Genomic DNA, 13893 nt, shown 5'->3' with positions numbered 1-13893 from the left:
TGGAGCCTCGAAAATAATATCAACCCGTTGTTATTGTTAGTTGCGGTTGTTCTCGATCCTAGGTTCAAGTTCGAATATGTGAGGTTTAGTTTGATGGATTTATATAAAGCCTCGAAGATCGATTCGATTGTAAGGAAAGTGAATACTACATTACAACGTTTGCATGAGTGGTATGCTGGGAATAGCCCAAGTATGACATCACATAATGAGAGTGAAGAAATTGTCTTGGACGATGAGGTCAACGACTTTGCTACTGAATGGAGAAGGTATATCCAGAAGCAGCAAAGGTTGGGGAGTGTGTCAGAGGTTGAGAAGTATTTGACATATCCTCTTGAAGAAGAAAGTGGACATAAAGCTTTTGAAATCTTGGGTTGGTGGAAGAATAATGCCACCGAGTATCCATTCCTCTCTCTCCTGGTGTGGGATGTACTGGTCATTCCTGTGACTTCAGTTGCATCAGAGTCTGCTTTTAGCACAATAGGTCGTATACTTGATCCATTTCACAGTTCCTTGCGGCCTAACACGGTTGAAGCCCTCATATGCATGCAAAATTGGCTCCGGTCTAATGCAAAGCCAATCGACCTTCAAGCTTCAATGAAAGAAATAGAACAATATGACGCAATGGATGTAGGTACACTTTTCAGCACCTTTGTACTGATATCATTTGTTTATAGCTTTAATTGGTTATTTATTTAATCAAAATTGTTCGAAGAAACAACTTCATCGTTATTATTGTAGACTTCTTCTTCTCAAAAAGTTGAAAGTTCCATCTAACTCTATCATTTCTTTTCAATACATCCTTCAAGCCCCTTCAACGTTTTTTATATCGATCAATGATAAGTGACTATCTCATCCCTAAGACGCGATCAACGAGAATTATTTATTGGGGTCTTGGGGACCATATACACAACCAAACGCAGGAAAAAGGCTCAAGATCTAAATCAAATTAAGGTATGTGATGAAAAAAGGCTCAACATCTCAATCGAATTAAGGTATGTGATGAAAAAAGGCAAGGTCAATATTTGTTATTTGAATTATTGTGTTCTCATTTTGTTTTTCTTTCTCTTTTCTTGGTTAGTTATTTATGATTTTTAGTTATTTATTTTTTGTATCTATTTCAAAAACATGCATGTTATTGTGAGGTTCTTCTTTGTTTTGCTTCTGGTAATGACCTGACTCTATTTTGGTGTCATTTTTCTATTTGAAGAAACACTTATTGAGATGTATTGAATTTGGGCTAGAAAGAGCATACTTCTTGACCTATTTTTTTTGTCATTTAATTGTTTTTTAAATTGATGATGAAGTATGTTTAAATTCTCCTTTTGTTTCTAATATATTTTTTCTAAAAACGTTTGTTCTGTGTGTCATTTTTATATTTTGATGGAGAAATTGGGACATTGGAGGGAATTCAAGACATGAGGTGGAAGTTCAGTGGGCAATGCTACTGAGCAATGGTGCTCTCAAAGTGCTAAACATATGCATATTAAGGTGTTTATAACAATATAATATTATAATTAAGAGATGGATCGAATAGGAGACAACAGAGTGGATGACAAAATTTCTTAGGATTTAACTTCTCAAGCTCTTCCGGAACAGACAATGATACATACCATAGATTGTTGCAAAGGTGTCTAGAAAAGGAGTTGCTATAGTAACTATTTTGTCATTAGTGAAAAATCTGGCATCGGCTTAGCTATTATATAGAGATATAGCTAATCTGAATAAGCATTAGCTATAAGCATGACTTATTGTAGGTATTTATTTGCACCTGCCTTTAGGACTACTAATGAGATCATTTAGTTATGTAAATGTATTGCTTTCTATGTGAAATGTGAAAGAGAAATATAAAGTTGAACGTGCGGAATTTTGTCGTATTTTTGTGTCTATTGATATTTTTGTGTATCTAACTTATCTACTGATATGTTCAATGGCAATGGCAGTTCATTTTTGTGTTTCCAATGATCCATCTTCTCTTTACTTCTTCAAGCTTTTTAGTCATCTTTTAACTTTATGTTCTTTTCAAGGCAAGTTAGAAGTTTGCAACTACTCTTCAACATCAAATATCTTCTCTTTCACCAAGTTGCAAACATCACAGCCCTTACCTTATCTTTTGTTTCATGGCTAGGATTGCACCACACAATCATTAGGTGAGGTTCTTTGGCTAGCTATGAATAAATAATAGAAAAATAAAAGATCATTGATCGATATAAGACCATGTTAAGTTCTTAGTGATGTCCACGTCTTAAAAGTTATAACTCATGTAATTTTCGTTCACTAAGAAACTTTGAATATAATGATTTGCTAACATTGTTAAATAACATGTGAGAACTTTCTTACTCTTAAAATTGTTCTTCAATAACATTCATTTTTCTCCATTGTTATGTTAACAAGTTTAGGATTAATTTGAAAGAATCAAACTTATAATCTTCAGTTAATTATATTTGTAACTTTATAATGTTACTGTTTCGGCAAAAGCTAACACTAGGAACTATATATATATTATACAAATGGGCTTAAGCACATCAACCAAAATGAAAAGCCTGAAAATTAATAGGCCTACACATAATGGGTTTAAGAATAGCAGGCCCGACCACATTGCGTGGCTAGTTCTCTAAAGTATATGGATGTAGCAAGCTTTTTTTCTATACGTGTTGGATTTCGGTCGCCTTCAATTTTCAATTGTGCAGTAGCATACTAGCATGTGAGCAGGTCTACTTACTAATACCCAATGTTATAAAAAAAAAACGCTAGGGGTAGTCAAACAGTAGGTTAGCACATAGCCCATATAGGCGCTAGTTTTTAGTTATGCATACACCATACTATAAAAAATAAAGAAAATAAGCATTTATTATAATTCAAAAAATAAACTCAAACAAAAATACCTATTACAAAAGGGAAAAAGATAACAAGTGATCTGCTCGAGTTAAATAGGAAGACCAAATAGCAATTTCATACAAAAACAAGTTTTCTTTCTTTTAGTGGTATATAATTTACATTGGGCTATAGTATTTTAAACTCATTTAAATCTCAAGCCTTTATGGCCCTTTTATTTTTGACATTTAATGATTTTTTGAACAAAAATAAAAAAAAATAAAAATTGAGCCAATTAGCCCGCCTAGCCTAACTAACCGACCGCCTAGTCCACCTAGACTGCTTTTTTAACCGATTTGTGCCTAGGCAACTGCCTAGACTGACTTTTAGAACACGGCTAATACCCCATAAGCTAGCTCACACGTGAGTATCACGTGCAAATAGGATAGTATATATATCTTTCATCTATAAAGAAAACTCTCCATGTAATAGTTCGTTTCCATCGACTGGATTTTTTCGTTTCCTAATTTGTCCCCGTTGCTCTTATTTTTCCTTTTTCACCTATAAAAAAACACTCCCCACATAACAGTTCCATTTCCATCGACTGGATTTTTTCGTTTTCTAATTTGTCCCTGTTGCTTTTATCTAATTACATCAACCAAGACAAATTATAATACATAAATTGTTATGTCTAATAAAGACATTGTGTGTCAGTCAATACGTGAATGATTATTTATTGTAGTGGGCCCAAAAAATAAAACTCAAATAGCAATTTTTGTACATATTGGAGAATTGCTGTTTATCTTTATCAAACTACTCTTAATTCACATTCATAATTACCAAATGTGCCTTATCTTTTTCACTTCATAGGGACACACGTGCACTATTATTGGGATTCCAAACTTTCAATACACCAACTCCACCAGACCACCATTTATCAATCTCATAACCTCATTTATTGGTTGACGGGTTTAGGGCGCGGTTACTTTTCTATTTTACATCCGCCTAAAATTTATAGAAAGCTTTATGGACTTATTTTGCTTAGGAGGTTTATGGGCTTGGCTAATTGAATTGGAAACTGCCATTATTAAATTTTAAATTTGGATTGACAAACCCAACTACCAATTCCAAACTCTTCCACCACCTATTTTTTCATCTCTAGTCATACAAATGGCTTTGCCTAATAACAATAAAAAATCGTTTCCCACCATTATATAGATAAATTTATTTTTATTTTTATTTTGGACGCACTATATATTGTCTTTGCTTAGATTGTATTATTCTCCTCTTTTTAAATTTGATTAGTTCGGTAAGAAAAGTATAAGTATACACATAATTTATGTGCGTATTAACAACTCATGGTTAACTTCACGCTCATAGAGCGTGCGCAAAATGCTAGTTTCTATAAAGAGAATGGCCCGATTTATAGTGCGGATTTTCGGTTTTAGCTCTGGGTACCAAAAATTTCATACGCCCCTCCTATTTGAAATGACCTAAAATGTCAACATGGTAGGCTCCACTTCTCACTTTTTGTGTGCTAAAAAAAGTGGTGCCAACATACTAGTTATAATTCTAAAGTTTAAACCCCCAAGTCCAATTCGCTTTTAGTACTAAATATTTCTTGGTTAGTCCAGCTTCTCACCAATGATTTGGAGTTTTGGACAAGGAGTAGTGACTGGAGATGTGGTTAATCATTTAGAATGTAAGTACTAAAAAGGAGGGATTTTTTTTTTTTTGAAACCTAGGGTGGGGGGTAGGTATTGTTCATCCCCTTTTTGTTGTCAATATGCATTAAGATATCAGCATGATTTTAAATAGATCGTAGAGATCTTCTTTGCAGACATGATTCAACTTTTGTCACTGGAACTCCACTGGGGAAGTTTCAGACAAGGCCAAAAGGGTCACTCGTGAACCAAATTTAGAATAACTCCCAGAAGATGCCCTGAGAGGCTGAGACCCGACTCAAGAAACTAATCTCAAGGAGAATATGTACAGTACACACTACACAGTACAGGAGAACCTGTACACATGATTCTGAACTATGTTGTCATTATAAACGGAGAAATGCCATCAATATATCGGTTTTCTAGTCCATCCAATTCCGTCCATCATCCATTCGTACGGTATTGCCTGTAAACAACGTTATTGGGTATGCTTGGACAGGACCCAGTGACCAGCAGATTCGCAACTTACACAGTTGGCGACTTGGCGTTGCCTTACTGGGTTTAATACTTTAATAAATTAATACATAGTAGACCAGAATTTATAATTTTTTTTTGTACCCAAGGTGCCAAAATGTAGATATTCAGTGAACCTTCATGTACATAGCTGTTCTGAACCTTCTGATCACTACATTCTTTCTTTCTGAACTTTGAACAACTACTGCCATAAGAACAGAAAAGCTCAAGTACATACATTTGCTCGCCTTCAAATTAAGAAACAACACTCCTCCAGTAGACTATCAGAAACAGAGATGAGCCACATATCAAAATCTCCAGCAACACAGACCAACCAAAGGATACAAATTACCACCTGACTTGGCCAAATGAGACGAGGCTCTGCAATTACCACTAGCTCCACCTAAATGACTGCGACAAGAAGTTGCACTCCGACAGAAAACTGAAGCACAACTGATATTCACAAGGCCCAGAAGGGTTTTGGAACTGAGATTGGCTTAACATTGCTTTTCTGTGATTCTTCTTCAAGGTCTTCATCGTCATCCCCATATTCCATGAGTTTGATCAAAGTATCTGAAAGAATTAACACAGTAATGAGTAACACAAGAAAGCCACTAGTATTTTGAACACATGCTATTTTTTGTTCACAAATTGCACACGGAAGTAAAAATACTATCCTTGCCCATAGTGCCGATGACTTTACCCCACTTACGCACGAGGGGCAGCAAAATACAAGATTATACCCATATCCTTTGAGAGTAAATAATTGTCTTAATAAGGATCATTTTTTTACGCACCTGGAACAGGGTCTGATGTTGATTTGGTAGGATTTGAAATACTGTGACCGGCTTCCGAAAATGGAGTCGATGACATTAGCTTTAATGGTGGTGGAGGCACTGTCCTCGAAGGAGGTGGAGGCATAGTTCTTGGAGGCGGGGGAGGCATCACAGTTGACGATGTATGGACCAATTTCTTTGGAGGCGGTATGTATGAAATGTTTCTGAAGCTGGAATCCTCTAAAGGTGGACCTGGCTTAACAAATTCTGATTTCTGCAGTAAGTTCTGAAAAACAAAACCAATATTTGAAAAACAATAATATAAGTTACAGTTAGAGGGGGTGAGCCGTATGACATAAGAACATCCCTGTACAGAACCAGAGGCAATTCTAACTCTATAAATGCAACACCTCGTGCATTGATCTGGATGTGGGAGAATTGGAGAAAACAACAATACAATTTGGAAAACCAGATGTCAATCAGCTGGAGGCTTAACAGAATGTGATGGGACATTTGAGGAATACAACCAAAGCGTCAGGGGATAATTGGGTATAACTCTTCACAGCTCAAAGTCAGTCTCTCTCTCTCTCTCTCATTTTTTTTTGGGTGGGGGGGGGGGGTGCGGTTGATTATCACCATAGCAAGGCACCAAGCGGCCAGAAGTTTATTTGAAAAGACATGGCAGGTTTATGGAAAATGTGCCCCTATACCAATGGGTACAACAACTAATGACCATAGATTAATATAAGAGAAATATATATCTTTTACAGGTCTCTCGAGCAGTAAATACTCTCTTCAGATTGCTCCCAATTTAGAAACCCTGTCAAACATACAAACTAATCCAGGTCCTTAAATGCCTGTCAGCTTCAGAGAAGGTCAGAGAAAATACCTGGAATAGTGAGTACTGATAGTCAGTATGACTACAACATAATACATCATAGGTATACTGGAATCAAATAAATATGTATTTATATAGTATCTCTATATCTCTATACAGAAACAGAGACAGACAGCGACAGAGAAGTAACCACACAAACCCATGCATCAACATGTGACTGCATGAGAGAGTTCAGCTTTATCTCCGTTTCAGCGTGTATTTGCAAACTAGAACACCGTGGATATTGGAAGTACAAAGCCAAAAAAAATCTAATGCTGTTGTTTTAAAAGATGGTCACGTTGACTTTGGACAAAAAACTTGCTAGACCTCAACTAGTGCTGGCAAACTCAAGTCAGTGCAATTTCAGAACACAAGTTCTCATTTGGCACTTAGAATGCTCTCCCCACCACTTGTAGCTACTATTTTATTTTAATAAACTTTTGTGTATTATCAAATGAATAAAATGTGAATCACACATTTCTGCTCATACTATTAAAAAAACAAAAACGAAAAAGAAAAACCCAACTACTTGTGATAGTTCAGTTTCGAAAAGTGACACTTCTCCATATAACAAGTTTAGCAATATAAAAATAATTAAAAAGTCAAATAAATGAATTATCTTTAGACATCTTGTTTCTACATCATTTTAGCAATTAATTCAGCTTTCTATCTTTTGAAATCTTCTTGCAACTACTACATATTGATTATCATCAATATATTTTTTTTCCCTCATTTTAATATTTTTTTTCCCCTCATTTTCAAAGGCCACCAAAACAGAATATCATTGCATGAGTTAACACCGTAACACCAAAAAATCTTCGGAAATTTTTTCTCTTCATTTTGCCACATTACATATTCTCATTAGGATAATTTGTATGACACACAATTACGTCCATTAGCTTCTCATGACCCCACACTAACATGAAAGATGCTTGCAGTACCTGTTGGCGTTCTGCGGGTATCTTTGAAGCGATGGGTAGCTCCTGAAACTTCCGCTTTTGAGGAGCCAGTTTTTCTGAACCAAAACTAGAGCTCGAATTCAACTTTGTTGTTGTGTTTCCTGCTGATGTTGCTGGAGGAATGACAGACATGACAGGAGGAGAAGACTGTTTCAGAACAAATGCAACTTGTTGTAGTGGTGTAGCTTGGGGATATATCCCACCATATCCACTATAGCTTGTACCACCTACGGAAGGCTGGGTATAGCTAACCGTGTTTGGTTGAGGCTGTCCATAACCGAGCAACCCCCCAGATTGTGAAACTGCCGATTGAGGAAAAGTACCATTGACCCCAGGGAGCACAACCGATGAAACTGGTGTTACTAATGTAGAGCTTATGGTTGGTGATGCCATACTAGGAACCGTGACAGAACTTACTCTTTGATCAATTCCTGAGCTGTGAACCCCAGCCATCAATTGCGGTGGGGGCGGAACAGCTTTGTAAACCTTAGAGGATGATACCCTACAACAGAGAAGGTATGCACAGAAATCATCTTTAATATTCATATTGCTCAGAAAACTCCATATTGGGGACAAACCAACTGTACGTAATTGGACTTAATAATAATTGCATAAATACTAAGGAAAAAGAAAAAAAGAATAAAGAATTAACTCATAGGTCTGACAATGAATTTCATGTAGTTACCTGGAAGCACCACATTCAGCCGCTATTGTATCCAAAAGATTTTCGGCGAGGAGCTTTGCATCTTCAACACTTTTTGGATTATTACACGATAAAAACAAATGCAGTGGTTGCTGGAAGTCTGCAAAGTTGGTATATAGTATGTCATGCGGTTAATAAATGGAATTTAATGTCGAAATTTATATTCCAGAAGTCCTAGACCAAAAAAGTGATTTCACCTTCGCAATCTAAACTTTCTAAATTTCCTGAACCACGTCCTCGCAGTATGACAGTTGCTCCTGTTTCATTCATAATGTGATTTATATACTGGTCCTGCATGAACAAATCCCAACCACCACCAGCACAAAAACAATTTCTCCCAATTGTATGGGGATGTCAGAGAAAGCTTCAATACATTAGAATCTCTTATCTTCAGCATATGCAATGGAAATTACTTACACAAAGAGTTATTTGGAAGTTAATATAGCTAGGACCAACAAACAAAAGAAGTTTCCTTAAAAACTGGGATAATTGGAAGAGTGAATGAGGAGCAGAAAATAAAACAAACAGTAGAAAATCTCACATTTGGTCCGCGAATGCGAGAGCCAATGTTCAATGATGGATCAGTATCGAACCCCAAAAACACACAAGCATTAAATGGATGAGAAACCTGCAAAAACTTATAAACCCATCAAGCAATTTACAATAATAATTCCCTTCTTTTACATGTTAGTGAAATTTGGTGCAATATGTAACCTAATACCTGTCCTCCAACGTTAGTAGTAGAATGAAAAGGGATAGAAGTGGGATGTGAATTCTGGCCTTGTTTAAGCATTTCTTCAACCATAGCCGCTGCATGATCCACTGCAATGATCCGTTCTGCTGTCTCTTTTAACTGCACAAGCAATTCAAATGGTTCAAGATACACTAAACCAAAACCATAATATAAATGCAGACAGGATGCCAATGTCTCTCTTGCTTTGTGCTAGTTACAATATAGGGAGACTCAAGTAGTCTGAATGCAGAGGAAGGGATGGGTGTGAGCTTCATTGTGCAGTGCATAGCTCTAATGTGATAAAACAATATGTGATTTGAGTCATATAGCATCAATAGACTGCCTGAACAATCTTATACAATGCCAAGCTTCAAACTCACATACTTTCTAGTGTCACCCTTAGAAGCTAATAAAACCCCTCAAAACGTGAAGTTAATCCATTTAATTCAAAACCCTGAAAATCACGACTTACATGCGACCCAGCAGAAATGTGAAGATAAAGTGGCTTCTCACTATCAGGCAACACATTTGGAGGGCGGTATTTACCCCTACAAAAGCAACCAAACCGACACATTATTAAACGACCGAACAAGAACAATATTAAACAATTAAAAACTACTGATCTAGAAAGACATTATTCACCTCGTTATAACAACAGCACCAGTACATCTCTGAATCTGCAAAATCATTTTCTGAAATAATTAGACCAATATAAAATACTATCTATTAGTTTTCTAATTAAAAACTAAAACAACCTCGTCTTGCGTTTGGCGTTTCGTGAGCTTGTATCGAACTGTAGACTCCGCATCATTTATAACAATCTCACGAGCTATTAACTCATCTTGTATTTTCTGCTGCAACAACAAACCGTAAAAATTGAAGTAAACCATAAAAATTGAAGTAAAAAAATAAAAATATATTACCAGGTTTATTTTTTGGGGGATATTTGCAGTAAATGGAGCAGCTGATATAAAATATTCGGCAGGCTCGTCCCACTTTCTTCTTTTTCTGCTGACGTGTAAGGGAAATCAAATTCAAACCCTAGATCTACTAAAGTAGTATAATAAAAATAAAAAATAAAAACTAAATCCAAGAGTACCTTTGTTTTGCAGATGTTGTTGTTGCCGTCAACTCTTCAGAAACTTTCGGGCGACTGTTTTCTGCCATTGTTTTTTTTTTTCTTCTTTCGGGGGTTCTGTTACGAAAAGTTTCTTCAGCAACTTTTATACGTGTGTAATTTTCTAAGGGTATTTTAGTCCCTCAATTATTTTATCATCTGCTTCGCGCCGTTTCAGTGTCTGTGACAGAACAAAATATCGAGGCACGGTGGAATTTTTGTTGCCCGAAATTAGGGATGTCCGTCTTGCCCAAAACCGAACCCCAAATCTAGTTTCAACAAGTATGCAAACCATGCTGAGCATTAGGTTTTTTTTTTCTAAAGTCTTTAAAGTCTTAAAACCCGAACCTCGAGTTTGATAGTTAACATGATTATGATTTTTTTGGATTCTAATTGTAATTGGTAATTGTAATTATGTAGTAAAAGCTCATCTATTTTTTTAATAGGGAATAACTAGATTTTGGACCCAAATAGGAAATTAAAATTTTGTGTGCTGAAAAGGCTTTACAAAATATCTCACACAAATTTTCGAATCAGAATATATTTTTATTGAAAATAAACGAAATACATTAATGAGCAGCGATTATGGTGCATAAGTAATTGGAAACTAAGAGATCAAATTGAGATAGCCTCCTCACTTTGTGGTTTAAGATATTAATCCGTAATTTTCAAATAAAATTATCTTAAACTCGATCTAGTTTGTATACTATTTTTCTTAGATTTATCGTGATTTAGCGGTAAATCATCACCGCTCAACTTACGTACTAATGTGTACAAATCACTAAAACAGATTGATTGTTTACATATCCTCAAAGAATATACTACTCCCACTTGAAAAGATTTATCACATGAACGTGTCCTACGAACGGGTGTCATTATATTAAATTATTCTAAAAAATATTAGTAACTATGCATAGCTATGAGATATGAAAATTATATTAATTACTCATTTAAATTTCTTGCACCACTCTTTATAAAAAGGAAGCGTCAAACCTTGATAAAACTTATCGACTTCTTTTTATTGTTAGGTTTAACAATAGAAGTTTGATTAAAATTTTGTAAGAATGTCCAATGTGGCAAAGATAATATTGAAGCTACTTGGATAACAATGCATTCCCAATCACAATAAAAGAATTATGATAAATACTACTTAAAATGTAAAACTATATTTGTCGAGACATTTATTCTCCCTACATATAATACAATATATGTTTTAAGGTTATTAGTTCAATGCATTTGCATCAAATTTCTGATTTTCCATTAATTATTCTGAGGTTAGTTAGTTTTGTTTTTTTTTTTTTTTTGAAATGGTTATGGAGTTGAGGCCCACCTGTTGATTAAACTTCAAAGAGTTACATACCTCCCCAAGAGTATGATCATTAGAGGGAGAATCCTGACGACAACAATAATAGGCTCGAAGCCTTGCAATCATGAGAAACTCATGAAAATAACCCACTCGGGTACATACACAAAAACTTAATTAACAACATACTACCATCTAATGTCTGCCGCCAAACAAAAGTTTATCCCTTAAGACCGGATGATCATTCCTTATGTGTTTATGTGCGTGCTCGAAGTCATAAAAAAAGGTCCCACATTCACCACAAGCGTATGTTAGACCAAAAGTATCATCCGAAATTTTCTTGATATATCCATTAAGGTTTTTACCTTTATATCTTACCTTGGAAGCTTGCTTAATCATAGCTAAGGTAGGACTAATTTCACCAGCTAAGCGCCCCCTTACCGCACAAAGAGAGGGTTTCTTGCTAGTTCTCTTTGACTTTGCCGTAGTCCATTCCTCATCAGCTCGAGTTTCCCTCTGTACTCTCGACCTTGTACCATGTTGAGAGATAGGTTGTGCTTTATATCTCGTCTGCTGTTCTATGGGAGTACAAGACTGCTCACTAATCAAGAGGTTATGGGAATCATTTGTACCTACAGCAACATCCACCTGTACTATAGCAGAATCCACTTGAACCACAACATCCAAGTCTACACTACAAATTTCAGAATTCATGTGTACAAGAGCAACTTCTTGATAAGGTGGCTCATTTTCATGCTGCTCAACTTGTACCTCCACATGTTGTTGGCTATCTGTTACGACAATTGGAGTCACCTCACAATCCCCATCTGACCATCTCCATGATTAATTTCCTAAGTACAAATTGATGGATGATTTGTAGGAGCAGTACCAAGATTCCCTGCTTGCTGATCATGTGAAGCTTCTACAGAGACCTCTTCACGATTAATGGGAGCTGATGGATGGTTTGCAGGAGCAGTACCAGTATTCTCAGCTTGTTGAACAGAGCTAACACTGGTTTGCCCCTGTTGAGGAGTTTGCTTAAGAGCCCAATGTTGCTTTTGTTTAATTTGTTCTTATTCTGTCTCTGGGGTCTCACTGGTTGCGATGTATGTTGGGTTGTTGAGCATCCTTGTTCATTTGGCAACGATCATCCGAGTGCCCGAAAGTTTTGCATATGCTACATTTTGTAGGAATCCAATCATATTCTAAGCCAATATCCACTTTGTTCTCTTTACCCATGTCAACCGGGATGAAAGATGGGAATTTGAACTCCAAATCAATGACCACACAGATGCATGCATAATTCAATCGCTCTCTCTTTGAAGTAGCTTCATCTATACAAATGGGCTCTCCTAGGATGCTAGAGATAAAGTCGATACCGTTTTTTGTCCATAGCTGTTTGGGCAAGTCAACTTTAACCCAAATAGGCACCGAGTTCATCTTGTTTTTGTGCGTTTCAATCAACTCCGACCAAGGTCGCACTACAAATATCTTGCCGGCAAGAAAGAGGGGACCATGCTCTATGGCAATTTGTCGATCCTCAACATTGGAAAACTTGAAGTAGAATAAGTTCCTATCAACGAGAAGAGTGAAACTTCCTTTGAGCTTCCACTGTTTAGTAACAGATTCATTTACAAAATGGTAGGAAAGCCTCTTCCCAACAAAGTAACCCACCACATAGTCACTCCAAAGAACAACTCCTTCATCACTAATTTCTTGTGGAACAATAGCAATACCATCTGAGAATGATGAAAATACCTTATGCAGGTTCGGTTGTAGTTTCGTGTTCTTGCTGGAAGAGAATAATGAGCTCCATGAGCGAGTTCCAGCGCTTGGTGAGCTCAAACTCTGATCAGTATGATGAGAAGGTAAATCTGTTACAATCAAAGGAGAATCCCGCAAGTCAGGTGAATCTACAATCTCTCCATCTTCCATGATGTTTTTGGGTAGGAGTCAACGACAACTGACCATCGGAGAGTACCGGTCAAACTCGAATTGGTATTGGTGGCAAGGTCAAGGTCAAACTCGAGTTGTCCAAAACTTGAGGTTAGTTTAATGTAGTACGTTGCATCTAGTTTCCAATTTCTCATTAATTATTCTTTGAGGTTAGTTCAATGCAGTTGCATCAAGTTTTCAATTTTTCGTTAATTATTATTTGAGGTTAATTCAGTGCAATTACATCCACTTTATAATTTCCCGTTAGTTATTCATTAAGGCTAATTCAGTACATTTGCATCCAGTTTTTGATGTTTCGTTAATTAGTATTTGAGATTAGTTCATTGCATTTGTATCAAAGTTCCTATCTCCCATTAATTACTCTTTGAGGTTAGTTCAATACATCTGCATCCAGTTTGTGATTTCCTGTTAATTGTGTTTCTAGGTTAGTTTGATAGTTTACAATTTCTATATAGTTTGCATACATGTAAGAGTCTATTTT

General features: G+C 36.2%; 1 protein-coding gene across 7 annotated transcripts; it reads right to left on the bottom strand.

Annotated features, from left to right (window-relative positions):
* Positions 1-5065: 5065 nt before the first annotated feature.
* On the bottom strand, positions 5066-10441 carry RIK (RS2-interacting KH protein). Of its 7 annotated transcripts, none has more exons than XR_015211149.1 (12): positions 10136-10441; positions 9960-10044; positions 9792-9890; positions 9679-9728; positions 9509-9584; positions 9025-9156; positions 8845-8940; positions 8501-8594; positions 8286-8403; positions 7583-8102; positions 5786-6653; positions 5066-5561 (listed from the first exon to the last, which is right to left on the bottom strand). XR_015211149.1 is itself a non-coding variant. In XM_086589196.1 (12 exons), exons 1-12 carry the CDS (start codon positions 10201-10203, stop codon positions 5449-5451), a joined length of 1713 nt encoding a protein of 570 aa, XP_086445322.1. In that variant the 5' UTR covers positions 10204-10430; the 3' UTR covers positions 5066-5448. The 7 variants fall into 7 exon arrangements, 6 of the variants coding, with proteins under 6 accessions (XP_086445322.1, XP_086445314.1, XP_086445328.1 ...); XM_086589196.1 differs by having other exon boundaries at positions 5786-6050; positions 9792-9887; positions 10136-10430; XM_086589188.1 differs by having other exon boundaries at positions 5786-6050; positions 10136-10429.
* Positions 10442-13893: the final 3452 nt, after the last annotated feature.

This window comes from Coptis chinensis, chromosome 1 (assembly GCF_015680905.1).
Source record: "Coptis chinensis isolate HL-2020 chromosome 1, ASM1568090v1, whole genome shotgun sequence".
NCBI lineage: Eukaryota > Viridiplantae > Streptophyta > Magnoliopsida > Ranunculales > Ranunculaceae > Coptis > Coptis chinensis.
Note: the sequence above shows the minus strand (reverse complement) of the source record. Positions and strands in the feature narration are given on the sequence as shown.